At 41.5% G+C, this 17,781-nt stretch overlaps 1 protein-coding gene across 3 annotated transcripts in view; it reads left to right on the forward strand.

Moving 5' to 3' along the window:
* LOC119496000 (cGMP-dependent protein kinase 1) overlaps nt 1-17,781 on the forward strand; it is a 114,103-nt gene that overhangs the window by 91,524 nt on the left and 4,798 nt on the right. For all 3 annotated transcript variants that reach the window (XM_037782996.1, XM_037782995.1, XM_037782997.1), the window contains exons 8-11: nt 4,753-4,818; nt 8,375-8,449; nt 17,075-17,171; nt 17,276-17,415. In XM_037782996.1, the coding sequence (XP_037638924.1) occupies nt 4,753-4,818; nt 8,375-8,449; nt 17,075-17,171; nt 17,276-17,415 (378 nt within the window). The remainder of the gene's footprint in view (nt 1-4,752; nt 4,819-8,374; nt 8,450-17,074; nt 17,172-17,275; nt 17,416-17,781) is intronic.

Here is a 17,781-nt window from a genome sequence, read left to right on the forward strand (position 1 = left end):
CTGCGCTCACTGGCGTAGAGGCTGGTGCATACCTCAAAAACTGCCCTTCAAACGGCAGGCAACATGTCTATGATCCGTCTAGCAGTGCGCTGTGGAAGGACACAACACCGGCGCGCGGCATCGGCTGCTCTCCGTTCATTTATTTCCAGCAGGAGAAGACCGTAGAGAACGTGTGAAAGAGACAGTCAGTGTGTTGTGCTAATTCTGCCGATGGGCTTTCGAGTAGACTAATCCACTACGTTGATTGCACCCGTTCACCGCACACATAAATGCCGTTGTGAAAATAAACATACTAAACTAAGGTGGAGGAAACTAAAAAATAAAATGAAAACCATCAGTTAGCTGATGCAATAAGTTAGGATAGCTAACTGCAGCTAACGAATTTAGGTAACTAACTACAAAGACAAACTGACAGACAGATGAACAGACACACAGACACATAAACAAACTTGATATATCGGTTTGGCGCTCAGACGCAAAGAAACATGAGTGCGCCTGCGCAAGCTTGGATGATGACGTATGACCTGCAGCTTCTATAGTCGCACGTCATATTGCTGTTTTAGCAACAACTTTTTTTCTTTTTTTTACTTTGAGCACAAAATTAAGTTATTTGTCAAAAACAGTGTGGCCAATCAACTTAGTCAGGACATAACTCAAATAAATATGAAATATTACAGAAATTACAAAATACACTGAGCCACCTTAATACCTGTCAGTCACAGAATTGAAGTACATATCATTGGTTGTTTATCCCACAGCCACCTCTTGTTCTTGCCCCAGTCCTGACCCCGGTTTTACTTCCCTCACTGCAGCCCATAGCTACAGCCCTGTACCTTATTTTCATAACCCCGTTCCCAGGACACCAGATCACTGTCCAATTACCAGGTTCATTCCAGCTATCTACTGGAAATCAACACCACAGGCTCCCTCCTGTGTACGTCCAAAGGACATTCCAGACACAGCATGCAGCTGCTTTTAGTGCGTCTTTGCTCGTGCATCTGTGTGTGCGCATGTTTTCTTGTTTTCCAATGCGTTTCTCGTTGCGCTGCAATTAACACATACAGAGCCGTCTTTGGCTTAGTGGACGACTTAGGCTTAGCAGAGTGTAAATAAATCATTCTGACAGATATTGTTTAGCGATTGTGTTTCACATTGAACATCGCTAGTATCAACGCAATGGCACACTCGAGCAGCAGGGGACAGGTGTAACAAGCTGCTCTCTAATATGAAACCCTCGAGGTCTCTAAAGGGTAATTCATGCTTAATCACTACTTCAATATAGCCCAAAGTGTTGTGTTGTTTTGTTTAGCTGTATCGCCATGGTAAGCAAATGACATCAACATTGTACACTTCCTTTTATGAGACAAATTAAGTCATGTAACAGATTGTGGGTGTCGCTGTAGTTGCAGCTCATTATCACTGATGAGAACACCAGTGTGTCTGATGAGTTGCCTTTTCTTTAAACATCTACCAATTAAAAAATTTGATGCATAAGCTTCTAAAAGGTTAAAGTTAGAATAAAAGCTATTTAAAGTTGTTTATATCCTTGGCATGTTTGATGTTTGACTAATGACTACTCAGCATTTTAAATGAATATCCACTTAAGAAATTTAGTTTGTCCTTGGATACATACAGTATATGACATGAATTAAAAAGCTTGTTCAAGTTACTCGACTGGCAGGTGAAATGGAGAAGTAGCGGTGATAGCTTTTGACCGCTCTGCCAGCTTGTCACTGTCACATTCACAGCTGGGACATTACAAGCATTTGTGCCTCAACAGACCCTTAACAGAGGAAGGTGACTCCCTATTCAGCTTCTGAATATTTGAATAATCCCATGAATTAAACCCATGTTATCAAGTTTGTTTTATCAAGTTTCCATTTTTACCACACGGCTTGGCTGGTGGAATTAATCTCAATACAGATGGAATGACTGTGACAGTACACCACATACAACATCAGCGCAAACATAAAGGACAGAAGTGCAAAAAGGAAAGAAACTAGGGCTGTCAAGCGATTAAATACTTAATCGCATGATTGTTCATAGTTAATTGTGATTAATCGCAAATTAATCGCACATTTTTTAACTGTTCAAAATGTACCTTAATTTGGCAAGTATTTAATACTCTTATCAACATGGGAGTGGGCAAATATGCTTGCTTTATGCAAATGTATGCATATATTTATTATTGGAAATCCGTTAACAACACAAAACAATGACAAATATTGTCCAGAAACCCTCACAGGTACTGCATTTAGCATAAACAAATATGCTCTAATCATAACATGGCAAACTGCAGCCCAACAGGCAACAACAGCTGTCAGTGTGTCAGTGTGCTGACTTGACTATGACTTGCCCAAAACTGCATGTGATCTTCATAAAGTGGGCATGTCTGTGAAGGGGAGACTCGTGGGTACCCATAGAACCCATTTTCATTCACATCTCTTGAGGTCAGAGGTCAAGGGACCCCTTTGAAAATGGCCATGCCAGTTTTTCCTCGCCAAAAGTTAGCGGAAGTTTGGAGCGTTATTCAGCATCCGTTGCGACAAGCTAGTATGTGTTAAGGCTGTTGTTTAGGACCCAGAAGCAGACACAGACACAGCTGGGTGTTGGTTGAAGGTCAGGTGGATTATTGTAATAAAAGGTGGTGAGGGGCACTGGAGAAGGCATGGGACAGGCAGGCTGATGATCAGGGTGGAATGGCTGGGGGAATGAGCTGAAGCGGCGTGTGAAGATGGCTCGATGAGAGTCTGGCACTGGATTTCCTGGAGCACAGGAGAACACAATGTTAACACAGGGATCACGAGGAAAAAGCACAAGAATCACTCTAGTAACTAATGGTACAGAGCATGCCGAGAGTATACCACACTGTAGGCAGAACAATCTGGCGAGGACTGGCAGGAAAACTGGTGTTCTTGAACGGTGGGTTGATTAGGTTGATTGTAGACAGGTGCAGAGTGAAGAGTGAGACCAGTTTCCTGATGAGGAAGCCGCGCCCACGCCACACCCACACACACACACACAGACACAGACAGACAGGGGAGGGGGAGACACAGAGGAAAACAGAACACAGGAAAACACACGGAAACCACTGGAGTCACGGCCAGAGCCGTGACAGTATGACATGGTTGGTACCGATGGATTCCTTAGGTTTTCTAGTTTCATATTGATACCAGTATCTTCACTAGCTTTAAAACTGAGCCTGCTACAACCTCTGAAACATCGATTGCGGTAATGCGTTAAAGAAATTAGTGGCATTAAAACAAATTTGCGTTAACTTTGACAGCCCTAAAAAAGAAATACCGTCACAACTCCACATACTATTAGGCCGACTTCCAAAAGGGTTATTTATGCTTCCCTTTATGAATTAAACAAATCGAAAAAATTCCCTTCCCACCTCGTTAACCATTGAGAATTAATTCACACCGACTGTCACTCATCACAACTCTTGCTCCCCAAACGAATTAACACATAATCAATACTAACAATCACGGTGTCACACGGCGTCTTCGTCCATACAGGTACATTAAGTTCTTTCACCCATTAGCATGGTTATACTGTAAGTGTGCTTATATAAGTGTTATTGAATGCTGTGGTGGACAAACAGAAGAACAGGTGGAGCGGTGTTTGCCAAAGTATTGTGTTTTAAGAGCATGGATGCAGGCCACGGGAGCTTATCAGAAGAGGTGAATGAAATACAGTATAAGCTCTGCTAGCTGGAGGGCCCCAATGTATCCTTTGCCCCCTGACAAACACTCCTCTTCTCTCCTCTCCTCTCCACTCCTCTGTAGTCCTCACCTTTCAAAATGTGTTGTTCCCCCACCAGCTGTGACCTTTATTCAGAGGGGTCAGCAGAATAAGCGAGGCAGAGTGCGAGTGTGTGCACGAGGAGGGGTGTGGTTGGACGAGGGAAGGCAGAGGGAGTTGACATAGCATGAGGAGGAATTATCACCTCAGATCATTGAAATAGGTTGCCATATGTCCGAGTTTAGATCAGACACCCAGAGAGTGATTGTCAGCTACTGTCAGCACTTAAATTGAATTGAATCAACTCTTTTCGAATCTAAAGCAAAGCCTGTTTCAGCTTTTTTTATGTGCTGCCCATCGGGATATTAAATTCATCCAGAGTATGATCTTTTTTTCAAAAAGATGGGGCACGGAATAATCTGCTTATGGGACATCCCCTGAAGAATTTCTCGTCTTCTTGTAATATTTTAGTCTGCGTTAAAGTGGATAACACTACACTTGGATTGGGGGATTTATATACAAAGTACGACAGACGTGTCTTTTGTTGGAGGGCTGCCCTGGGCAGTGCGCTGGTTCAGAGTTAGAGCTCATCGCCGTGGGACTCTGTGTGCAGAAAATCTATCACAGTGAAGGATGGATTCAAGGGATACAGACTCGGAGGACTCATGCGGTTGGGGCGACTCCTCTGAAGAAGCGTCATCATCAGAGGAAGATGAACTCGATGTCAAATATAATAAAGAGTAATAACCAATCATGCAGTGACGTGTGTTGCCTGTTAAGAGTGATGTTTTCATTGTGTGCCAGTGCCATTTATGGAGTGAATGGAGATGAATAAGACCCGTTTGGTATGCAGGTGTTGGCTGTTTCCACCATCGCAGCTCTGATAAGGGCAGTTAAAATTAATAACAATGTGATTTTATAACGTTCACACAGTGTGTGATCGTTGGATCAAATGTGCCAATGTCGCTATTTTACCTGATTGTGTTGTATGATCTTTTTGTCCAGGGAGGATATCAGGACAGCCAACGTCATCGCAGCAGAGGCCGTCACCTGTCTAGTCATCGATAGAGAGTGAGTATCAATAAAGTTATTGCCCACAGAACATAATGAATGTTATACATTATTGATCCTTTTTGTTTTATTAGCATTAAAGTGGTGCAAGGGCGCAGTGAATGAATGTCTGTCTGATATCATGATCAGCCGTGCAAAACTAGCCCAGAAATATTGCTTTGCTCATGATGGTCAGGCAAGGACAATTTCTAGGAACAGGCTATGTAAGTGCTATACCTTTACTTTTTAGACATCAGCATGAGCCCACTTCTGCACCTTAGTGGATGAACATGGCACACATTTAGTTGTCGTTCAAAAAAAAACATCAAAGCTCTCATGTAAATCCAATACATGAAATTTCAACAAATTCAATAAATGCCAGGTGAGGAATAGATTGGGCATTTTCAGGATCATGCTGCACTCCCTTTCACTTCACTTCCAGTGAAAGTTTTTTTGAATGTCTGCTCACAAAGTTTCCGAAGGCCATCACGTCATCACCAAGTCTGCTGATTGATTCGGCTTCAGGACTCACCTAATTCTCAAAAAGTTTTCCAGACACAAATGACTAAATTTATGACATTCGCTTGTTAAAGTGGCAATCCATAATTTATCAGTCCTGGTTGATTTGGCGACACCCTGTTTAATGGTGGTAAATGCGGTTTAATACTGCAGGTCCCAAAATGCTAGGGGCAGCAAAAAGAAACTACTGCCATTTTAATAAAGAAGTCGGGCAATAATTGATCTTTTTCCATCATTCTTTGAACAACCGTGATCTGATCTTATTCTGCTCACGGCATGAGTCTGCGAACAGCAAAAGTGAAAGTTGGTTACCTCGCTGAGAAGTTGGAGATGTGCAGCCTGTCGCCTGCAGCTCTTCATCTAACAGCTCACTGACTCCTACTTCTTGTTCCATCACTCCCTGATGTATTTAAATCTGATCCGCTGTCAAAGAAATGACGAAAATGTCTTGTTTTATAGACGCGTATTTGACGAATGACAGCGGTCAGTGTCAGGCTCACGCTGACAAACGCGTTGCAATTCCTGTGACTACTTCATAATAAAAGTCGACTCGTGAAATGGAAAGGAAATGTTCGGTTTGCATAGAGTGCTGCAGGGATGATGTATTTTTGTAGGCCAAACAGGAAGTGAGCATCACCCCTGGGTCCCTCGACAAAAAGCCGATGGGATTTTTCCATTGGGTTTTGGATTATTGAGAAAATGAGCTCTGTGGCAAACACAGATTTATGATACTTACAAGTTTTGTTCAACAAGATAATCTCTACAAATGAACACCACTTTTGTGATTTTTGAAGTATAAATGCAATCGCCAGAAGTAAAAAGCTAACGTTAGGCTATAAACGAACCACACCATGGTCGCATAAACGCGAATATACACAACGAGGCTGTGAAAGCTGATGAGTCGGCGTGATGACGTTTAGTAGTCTCATTTAGCCACATTCCGCCTTTTCAAGACACATAAAGGCTTCAGAATTCACGAGTGGGGTATTTATTGATGTATTTTATATCGTAGAATAAAACGTTAAAATCTCTTCAGCTTGTGTTAACGACAGACAGTTTTTCCGGCATCTAACTAAAAACCCATTGACTTCAGACGAGGGAACTGGAAGTGCTAAAATGCTAACTCGTTTCCGAGTTTTAGTTCTCATTCCTGCAGCACTGTATTAGCAGTAACACAGTAATTAGTGTTAATTAGCAGTAATACAGCATTTGTTTTGGGAATGTCGCCACAGACACCCAGTTTGTTTACTGCAAATATATGAATATTGCAATAAAGCTCCATTGTGTTACTTCATTCGGCGATAGATAGCGATTTAACAGACATTTATGTAAATGAAAATCTTCGAGATTATTACTTTAAGTGACGCCAAGAAGTCATGTGTCTTAAATCCTAAATCAGCTATAGCAAAGAATTTTGATTTTATGCTACATTTGTGCAGGAATGACTAACAAGGGCTGTTTTTTCATTGATCTTTGTCAGGAGATTATCAAAGAGCAAAACCACAATTTAAGCTTCGCATTGCAGTGACATGGTTTGACATTTGAAAGCAATGTTTATCATGTTCTTATGGTACTTAAAAATGTAGATTTAAAGAAGTTTATATCAGGTCACTGTGTAAGGATTAAGTCGTGTGGTGAGAATAGAGACAGATGGATTGGGCATAGAGAGGAGATGGTATCAGCTTACCCAGGGCCTCCCTCTAGCCTCAGGGAACACGACAGGCACAAATGGGCCATCCTCAGAGCTAGCAAAGGGGATAGTGAGTGAGTCATTCAGCGCAGCTGATTATCACTGCCTTTCATTCTGCCTGTCACACAAGCAGCTGATGCTCTCACGGCCGACAAAACTAGCTCATTGTGCGAGCGTGTCCCCCAGCCAAGCCAGTTTTGGTGCAGATTCCAAGTTATAGTGTTGTGTCCATTTATTGGTTTTCTGTATGTCCACGCATGTGCATCAAAACGAAACCGTGCAGCTTAAGAGGTAAGATAAGGATAATTACAAGAGCTGTGCGGGAGAAAAAGGAGGCTAGAGAGACAGTTGGAAAGAGATGGGGAATAAAAACAAATGGCAGGGAGCCACCGACTCGATAGACGCTGTAAGCAGCCAAAGAAAAGCTCAGCTCGGAAACAGTCCCAGCTCACAGACATTATGGTCTCAACAGGAGAAAACACCAGATGTATTACATCGTCTGGCTGACAGCTTGATGAGCCTTGCATGAAAACTGTCTCAGTTAGTTGTTCTTCCAGGATGTTTGGAGTCTTCTGCATAGGCAGCCATACTTAAGAGAGAAATGAGCCGATGCATAGTTGTTATTTTTCATGTACCAGATCCCCCAATGAGGGCAATTTCAGAGAATTTTAATTCAGCAAGTTGGCCTATTCTGTAGCTTATTATTCTGCAGTGTCAACCTCTCATTGTAAGCTTTCTTTAATGCTCTTATCCTCTGTAGTCATACTAATAATAATGAATTAAGTTCTGGTGTATTCAGTGAGAAACATAATTGTAATTTTATTATCATGGCCTGAAAAGAACTGCACTGTTGCACTGTTTCTTTTCAGAATAACTTCACTGACTTCACTAAGTACTAGAAGAACAGAAGATATTATCATGGGATTTTATGTCTAATGATTTCTATCATAATACCCAGTGACAGTATGTTTTCTGTTCTATAATTCATTCATTAAAACATTTATGCACAGCCTCTACTTTTGTCTCTAAAACGCCCACGCATCCCCCGTCTGCGATCACACTGCTTTACACCTCGTCGGGGTAGCTCTGTATTCTCATCTGTTCTACAGTGATTTTTCGAGGCTCGTCTCTAAAAGCAGACTGATGAATATTTAATAGTAACTGGCAGTGTTTTTAATGACAGTCTGGCCATATAATACACCAGCTTATTATACAGACTGGCTGCAGTGTACAGTACAAACTGCATTGATTACATACTGTAAGTGGAGGATATGTGTGTGTTGCTTTGGGCTGGTATAGATTGTAGATTCTTGAACAGAATAGTCTCAGAAAAGTTTGCTGTTTTAACGTTTGCTGTCTGTGTTGCAGTTCATTCAAGCACCTGATTGGAGGTTTGGAGGATGTGTCCAATAAAGGCCATGAGGATGCTGATGCCAAAGCCAAGTAAGACAATTATATTTTATTGGTATTAGGGCTGTCAATCGAAGCGATTAATCGGTTCAAAATGTACCTTAAAGGGAGATTTGTCAAGTATTTAATACTCTTATCAACATGGGAGTGGGCAAATAGGCTTGCTTTATGCAAATGTATGTATATATTTATTATTGGAAATCAATTAACAACACAAAACAATGACAAATATTGTCCAGAAACAACTCACAGGTACTGCATTTAGCATAAAAGAATATGCTCAAATTATAACATGGCAAACTCAAGCCCAACAGACAACAACAGTGTGTCAGTGTGTTGACTTGACCAAAACTGCATGTGAATATCATAAAATGGGCATGTCTGTGAAGGGGAGACTTGTGGGTACCCATAGAACTCATTTTCATTCACATATCTGGAGGTCAGAGGTCAAGGGACCCCTTTTGAAAATGGCAATGCCAGTTTTTCCTTGCCAAAATTTAGTGGAAGTTTGGAGCGTTATTTAGCCTCCTTCCCGACAAGCTAGTATGACATAGTTACCCCTGGATTCCTCAGATGTTTTCTAGTTTCATATGATGCCAGTATCTTCACTCTAGCTTTCAAACTAAAAATTGCAAGTTGCATTAATGTGTTAAAGAAATTTTCAAACTTTGACATCCCTGATTGGTATGCATGATTTAATTAAAATACCCACTGCTCAAATATATATTTTTGCTTTAAGCTTGCTTTTTGATTAGTTTCAATCAATTAATTTCACAAATTCATTTTCAGATTCAGTAAACCTTTTGAAATGTTGTGCCATATCTTGACTCCCCACCAGCTGCAACAGTTTATAAAGAAAGATGCTCTAGGCCAACTGTTAATGTACTGTGTCTTTAGGTCTGTTATATAACAACACAATGCCCATGTGGCAGGCCAGAAAGCAGAGGCTATGACCTCCGCCTCTATTTCTGGAGGAATTAATATGTACTCTATTTATCGTCGCTATGGAAACAAGAGAATAGCACTGTAGAAGGCACCTTGGCACTGAGGTGGGCATCTTGGGATACAGGCAGCTACATATTGGCATAATCTGATACCGCGCTCACCCGGTGCCATGTTGTGAGTCAAGGTGAGCAGAAACAAGAACCCAGTAATGACAGATTACAGAGAGCGAGAGAGAAGGAAACAGCTTATCGCGCCAGAAAGGGGAAGAGAGATGTAGATGGACGGACTGAGTGAAGAGAGACGGGAGAGAATCAGATGGGTGACAAAGCAGACTAGACTTCTGTCGGATTTCTAGCTGACTGCTGAGAGTGTCAGTCATCTTTTGCAAGTCAGTGGAATTTAGTCAGCAAAGAGCAGAACATAACACCTTACTGTGTTGGACGGAGGCTCTGAGGTAACAGACAAGACAATATAATGGGAGGGGGTGCACTGGCTTGCCTCTGGCATTCAGCCCTGCCTGGTCAGGTCCCCCTTATGGCTCACTACCACTGATGATTGCCAGCAAATGTAAGTTATTGGTAAGGCCTATCTCCGCAGTTCAAATAGCAAAAGAACGAAGGGATCTTCTGTTCAGCCACTGTGGAGATATAAATGTCAAAAGTCAAGAAAACTGTCTTGAGGGCGTATTGAGGAGTATAACATCAGTTGGATATAAAGTGTGGGGGATTTCAACATATTGACCCCAGGGAAACATACAGGGTCTGAAATTAGCACCCGCTAAATACGGGTAAATTGTTGGCAGTGGAAGGTGAAATCATCAGGCCATCTGCTACTTTGGCAGGCAGGGACAATGTTGGTGATGGGAATAGAGAATCAGTTCCTGTTGAGAACCGATTCCTAGTTGTCCAATTCCTTGGCATCTCATCCCTCTGTGACTATCGATTCCTCTTATCGATGCATTCCGACAGTTACGCATGCACAATGACGTAATGGCATACGCATGCTGTATCATGTTTCAGTTTGTTTGGGACCGGAGCCATGGCGGAGAGAAAAAAAAAGCCCTCAAAAGCCGTGCGCTTTTACTAAACCTGAGGGGACGCACCATATTTTTTCCCCTGATAATGCTAAACTGTGAACAACAAATCTGTATTAAAATCAGCAGGAGTAGAGCTAGTAACGTTACCTATGAGCCGTTGGGCAGCACAGTCCTGCTTGGTTAAATAACGGAGCTACAAACGTTAACAGAAGTGCGCTCATGCTCTGTTCAGTAAAAATTGCTATTGGGCGAAGGTAAATTACAGCGTTATGATGATGTGTTCAAATGTAATCTTGTAAAATCAAGTTTTTGGCGAGAAATTTGAATAAATCCAGTTAAATCCATATAAAATAGATATTAGAGATGAAAATATGACCTGTTTAACTTCCTAACACTAGCTCGAAGCCACTTATAATACATATTTAAAACTGCTGATGCCAAGATATTTATTAAATAGCAAATATAAAAAAAAAAAAATCATAATCATTTGAATTGTGTGTTTTTATGCAAATAACCACTATAGATGACAATACTAAAATACAGTACAGTAACCTCCCCCGGAAGCTATGTTGTAATTTGAACACTGTAATTTACCATGCATATAATGTTTTTTATGCAAAATAAATTTATATTGAACATTGAATGACATCAGATCTAAAATGTTATTCTCTCATTTAGTGCAGAGATTTCAAAAGTGGCAGAAAAAAATTCTGAGTGGCAGACAAAAAGAAAAATACTTGCCTGCCACAGCGGCAAAATATTTCAGACCCTGGAAACATTCATTGAATATTTGACCTTTTGAACATTGCTGAGAACATAAAACCATTTGAAAGGTCTCCTTATTGTCATATTAAGAGGATTTTGAGCATAGATCATACAACATAGATACATTCCCAAAACAGACCGGCAGTGTGCAGTCAGTAGCCCATTCCTACCAATCCGTAGGTCTGTAAGGAAGCTAGTTTAAGATTGATTTGATGCAAATGAGCAACAAATCATGGCCAGCATTTGCAACCTTATTATCAACCCTATTCTCTACAGAAGTTTTATCTTGAAGTATTTATCTTAAAATAAATCCACTCTCTCCCTCTGCTCCCTAAAATCTGTCACATCAAAGCCGCTCTCCATCCTGATTAAGGTAGCTTTCCCTGCCGTGTCCTGTGTGTGTGTGTGTGTGTGTCATCTCTCGCTGACGCTCCCCGCCCTGCAGAGCACATTTGTTTCTCAGTGAGGAAAGCCTGAGTCAGGATCCCACGGTGATGGAAACTATCTCTAATTGGTCACAGCGGATAAGCACCATGCAGCAAGTACCGTTAACTATACAGCAAACTACAGCTGCTCTCTGTGAGGTGACAGGTCTTTTCTTCAAAGACTTACCTCCCTGCTATGTGCTGCTATATGTGCACATTGTTTTTGATCAAGCTGCTGCTTCTCTCTGCTGGAGGAGCTTCACGCTAGATAAAGTAGAGCCAATACATCTGTCTCTGTTGAAATGTTTTACTTGTATTTCTGCCTGCATAAAACATGGATTGAAGTATTTTCTTTAGTGGAAGGTGAGGTGAGAGACTGTAGGTGAGACAAAATATATTATGTTATCTACATTCCCATATCTCAAATATAGATGCACAAGTCTTTAAAGGGATAGTTTGTGTGTTTTGAAGTGGGGTTGTTGTCAGTGTATTAGTAGATGACGGTAAGCACGCCCCCAGTTTAGAGAAGCAGACAGGAGTTACCGCATGGAACCCAAGCAATGTACAGCTTAAGGGTGTAAGAAAATATCAAATATTGTGATATTATATTTAGTGATACTGTATTGATTCTCAAAAACACGGTATTGATTTTTAATTAATAGTTTACATGCAAAGACTAACTCAGTCAATACTTTATTTCACTGGCAAAGAGAGTCACCCTCTCAGTGTATGTGCCCTCTCAAAGTAGTGTCAAAGAACGTATATTGCCAAGAAGTGAAAGTCAATTGTTCTTTCTATTGCAACGTCAGCGCCCAGCAGCAAAGCTACGCTTCCGCCATTTTGGACTGAAAGCGACTACCGAACGCCAGTAAAAGGTCCGCCTAAAAAGTGCCGTACAAAAGTAAAACAAAATGATTTCTATTCTATTGTCATATTCTGCCGAAATGGCCTGCGTTGAACAATAAAATATTATAAATATAACAAGCGTTTTCAGTCCAAAATGGGGGCAGCAGGCGTTGTCAAAAAAAACACCAGAGTTTCGTCTCTTTGCTTCTATACTCTTTGGTAGAGCTATGACGTTGGATGTTACAGGGACTGTGATAAATGCAAATGCAGATTATACTGCTGTGGACGGGGGCCGGCAGCAAAACGTATTTTAACGTATCTAAAAGAAAGGCTCACCTAAAAAAAACAATGTCAGTTTAAGTGTTTAGAATATTTTCACAGCTTTACCTTGCCGTCAGGCAGCCCTTTCCGACGGGAAACTGAACTGAAAGTGAAACTTATCTATGCTCTCTTCAAAGCAGCCAGACTTCGTTGACAAAAACAGTATAGATAAGTTTCACTTTCAGTTCAGTTCCCTGTCAGAAAATATTTTAAATATAGCGTACTCTTAAACTGTTATTGTTTTTTTTAGGTGGGCCTTTCTTTTAGGTGGCTAAAATATATTTTGCTGCCGGCCCCGTCCACAGCCGTATATTGCTTTCGTTTCGTGCGGTAACTCCTGTCTGTTTCTCCAAACTCGGGGCATGCCAACCGTCATCTACTGTAGGTAATACACTGACTAATTCAACCCCACTTCAAAACACCTGAACTGTCCCTTTAAATCCTCAGTTCTTTGGGGCGTCCTTGTGGCTTTTGGGTTACAGCTCTTCCGACCATAAACTGCAACGTCCCTGGTTTCAGTCCGGTCAGGGACCTTGTTGCATGTCATTCCCAAACTCTCTCTCCCCTCATGCCATGTCATTTGTCATATAAAGGCATTATAAGTAAAAAAAATTACTTTATGTTTCCTGGTGCTCAAATTAAACAAGTAATTTAAACGATCCTCTGATAGATCAACAGCATCTTTCAAATTCTATGTTTCTTGTGATGAACTCGACCTCGTTTTCCCTTCAAACTGTCAATAAAATATCTCAAATCCAAGTTTTTGAAACTTGCAGATGTCCTGTATTGAGTATAAATACTTAACTTTCCACTTACTGCTCATCATGGCCCATCTGGCATGATTGAAGATTGATGAGGAAATATGAACCCACTGTGACTCAGCACGTCCCATGTCTATTGAGCTGCTGCAGGAGTTCAATAAGTAAGAATTACTGGTAAATAAAAAGTGACATTTAAGTCATTAGTCAGCTTTAAGGTCAGAGATGCTGTCTCCTCATTGCTCCTCTCCTTAGAGTCAGGCTAGACTAAAGGAAATGAGGACACTAGCATACACACACAGCCTCACGCACACTCACATAAACACTCACACACACTTAGACACACGGGGATTGCATCATTTTTTTATGATCTCATCTGTTCACTGATACAGATTATCACCCACTGGGGTGCTACTTGACCTGCATAGGAACACTTTGTGTGCTAGTGACAGATTTGCTACCTAACGGTAATAAGTCACATGTCATTTCAAGTTCATATAAGGGACCTCAAAACACACGCAGGCCAATACGTAACTAACCAGGGTTCAATTTAAATTTCTGTATTTGAAAAGGTACAATGTAAATGAATAAACATTCAAACAAATGTAAATGTCCCTGAGTTAGCTGAAAGGCACATTTTTCGTCGGCAGTCCATTTGCTGGATGTTGTTAGGCATCCTAGAATAACAGAAATAATACAATATGTACAATGGTTACAAAACATACAACATTACATTACCGTATTGAATGCAGCTGAGCTCTGTGTTTTTATTCAAGGTCATGGTTAATACATGTATTGGTTCCAGTCCCACTGGGTCTGTTTGCCTGTATCATGTTCCATCTGGTGCTTCAACCAGGGACAAAGACAAGTGTTGTCTCTTTCTCTCAGCCTTTCTGGAAAAAAAAATCTATATGAGTATTTGTGCTGCTGCTTTAGTAAATATCTCCACTATTCATCGACCCCCAGAGAGCCCATGTGTCCTTGGTTGGGACATTGAGCGACGGGAAATGTTTTTCCCGTAAGAAAACTATTCATTGCAGTGAACTGATAAGTTCACCAGCTGGTTTCAAGGTTGTCTTATTTTATTCGCTTAAAGCTGAAGTCGGTAACTTTGAGCAAATATGATTATAAAAAAAAAAGTTATTTGTATAAAACGGTCACTATATTCTGACAGTAGTGCATGAGACGGATAATCTGAAAAATATCATGCTCATATGTGTCCTCCGATGCTCCAAACGGCATCTGCAAGATTTCCCAGTGCCGAAGGAAAACAACCAATCAGAGCCGAGCTGTCTCTAAAGCAGCTGTCAATCACTGCTCGCAAAAGAAACGGTCAAACTAGGCAGCGCTGATCAAATATGAATCAAGATTCTGTTACTGAAATGCCTATTTCTCTCCTCAAATGTTTTCAGAAACATGCTGTTAAATGGTAGTGTCTAGACGGGAACCCGCAAGTTGGGGAAACTCTCGCGAGATGGTTAAGGTTAGGCATTGATCTCGAATACTTAAAGTTAGGCATTGATCGTGAATAGTTAAGGTTAGGATAGCTCGTCGGGCAGTGAGTCTCGTGAGCGTTTTCCAAAGTTTTTGCAGATCTCCTATCAGATTTCGCAATTTGCAGGTTACCTTCTAGACACGACCATGTAAAATGAGAAAGTTTGTGACCGAGCCGCCATGTTGAAAACAATCGAGCCAAAAACCAAGCACCGCCCACCGGCCTGAGCAAACTTTCTCATTTTACAGCTAAACAGTACACTGCAAGATGTTTCTGAAAACATTTTATGCGAGAAATAGGCATTACAGTAACAGAATAATGATTAATATTTCATCAGCGCTGCCTAGTTTGACAGTTGGATTGGAGTTTGAGTTTTGCGAACAGTGATTGACAGCTGCTGCTCGGCTCTGATTGGTTGTTTTGGTTTGGGCACGGTTAAAACTTGCAAATGCCATTAGGAGCACCAGGAGGACACAGAGGAATATGATTTTTTTTCACAGATTACCTGTCTCATGCACTACTGTCAGGATATAATATAGTTAAAAAATAACTTTTTATCATATTTACTCAAATAATAATAGATTATGTAGGCTGATTCTTTCATTGCCTAAACAATAGCTTCATTTTGTGGTTCAGCTTTGAAAGGCTTGGAGTTATTGTACATCAGCTTCAAGTATTTGCTCCTAACCTTGATACCTCTAATGGAGCAACGCTGCCATCTGTTGGCCAAATCTTACCATTGCTTTTAAACCTGCATGATTTAAAATGATCTCCTCATTCCTGACCCCTTTATATCTAGTCACAATTTACGAGACCTCCCTCGTTATATGCAGTCATAAATCCATGTATGCACACGTGTCAGGCATCATGGCCTTATTAATAGTCCTGTCTGGCACACAGGAATGCGTGTTCTCTTGGTTGCATCTCTCCATCCTTTTGTTAAGCACGGAGCATTTGGGGATTTGGAGTGTTTTCTGGGCAGGCGTCCAGGTAATGGGAGGGGAGAAAAAAGATGAAAGGATCACCTGTGAGACTTACATGCAAGTAGTAGTGCCCATTTAAACACAAATAAACAGTGACTGTCCTAGTAACCTAATGTGTTTCTGAGAAACACCGTGGCTCAGTAACCTGCCAACACATGCCTCCACCGTGCCCCTCTGGTATGCAGTTTAGGGAAAAAGGTTTTGTTGTTCTGGCTTGCAGTGATGTATCTGCTGGATCGGATGGAGTCAAATCCTCTTTCCACATCTCAAATGGAAAAAGCTTAGCGTGAAGTCTCATTTGCCATTTTATTTATCAGACTCAAAGCGAGAACGGTCATTGTTTAAATTGAATGTAAATAAACTTAATCCCTGCTGCGCCGTGATGGAACACTGCAGACTTATCTAAACAAGTCTTCCTCGTCAAGGTATTTTTTTGATAAATGTCTGTCTGACTGTTTTTGAGCGAGAAAAGGCCTGACGTTGAGGTGATAGTCTGGTCTGAGTGACCCAGAAAAAGGCTGTCCAGGCTCAGATCTGTCCTAAGCCCACTGATCCAGAGACTGAGCTGATGAAACTCTGTCTGGATCAAACAATAACCAGAGACGACACGGGGCATCTGGGGATAAGGGAATGGATACGTGGACGCCGTCTCCGCTGCCAGCATGTGCAGGTCTGCCATGGCACGGTGGGGTGTTCGCTGGCAGAGCCAAGGCATGTCTACAGAGCCAGCTGAGAAGTGAGCTCGTGTGACTGATGTCCCATCTTTGTTTGTTTTTTCCTATTAAGACTGGGGACAGGCTGGGGATGCGTTCAAAGAGAGGTCAATGCGGTTTACCAGAGGACTAAACTCAAACACATCCTGTTCACGAGTGCATATTTATACACTCCACATCCTCAATAACATCCTCGATAGATTACTACGAGATAAATCCTCTAAGATTTGCAAACAAATGAGCTGAAGGAGAGACGGATATTTTGTCTCAGGTTGTTGGAAGTGGATTATCTCTTCTTTCATCCTTCATCTCATCTCTAATCCTGTTCCCATTCTGTCTTTTTTCTCCCCTCCTTTCCCCCGGCAACACAGGTATGAAGCAGAGAACGCGTTCTTCTTCAATCTCAACCTAGCTGACTTCAACATCATCGACACTCTGGGAGTTGGCGGCTTTGGTCGTGTCGAGCTGGTAGGGGGCACCGCGCTGCGACAGTTTACTCGTCTATCAGGCTGTGCAGGTTAATGGGCAGCCAACCTTTGTACCTGAATTCCTTTCTTTCCTTCTCACCGCAGGTTCAGCTCAAGAGCGATGAGAACAAAACCTTCGCCATGAAGATCCTGAAGAAGCGGCACATTGTCGACACAAGACAGCAGGAGCACATTCGATCAGAGAAACTCATCATGCAGGAGGCCCATTCTGACTTCATTGTTAGGTACACCCCCTGAGCAGCTTCACTGAAAGGCACTATAAATAATCCTCCATTTTGATCCAACAAGGATCAGTACTTTATCGCCTCAGAAGCAGAAGGACCTGATTCTTTGAGCGCTTGTGTATTAAACTGAGATTTTCCTGAGATTCTCTGGTGACCTATACAAGGTCGTTTTTCCTGCTGTCTTCAGTGTATATGCTAGAAGATGCTCCAACCTCTTGTGACCCTGAAAGAAAATAAGAAGGATCATGAGTTATGAGTTTATGTTAATGCTACACTATATGGTATATATAGGCTGTTCGAAATCACCTACTATGCACTACATACCCAATATGTGTACTGTCGTTCAACATACTTTTGTGTGAATAA

Source organism: Sebastes umbrosus, chromosome 10, assembly GCF_015220745.1.
Source record: "Sebastes umbrosus isolate fSebUmb1 chromosome 10, fSebUmb1.pri, whole genome shotgun sequence".
Lineage (NCBI taxonomy): Eukaryota > Metazoa > Chordata > Actinopteri > Perciformes > Sebastidae > Sebastes > Sebastes umbrosus.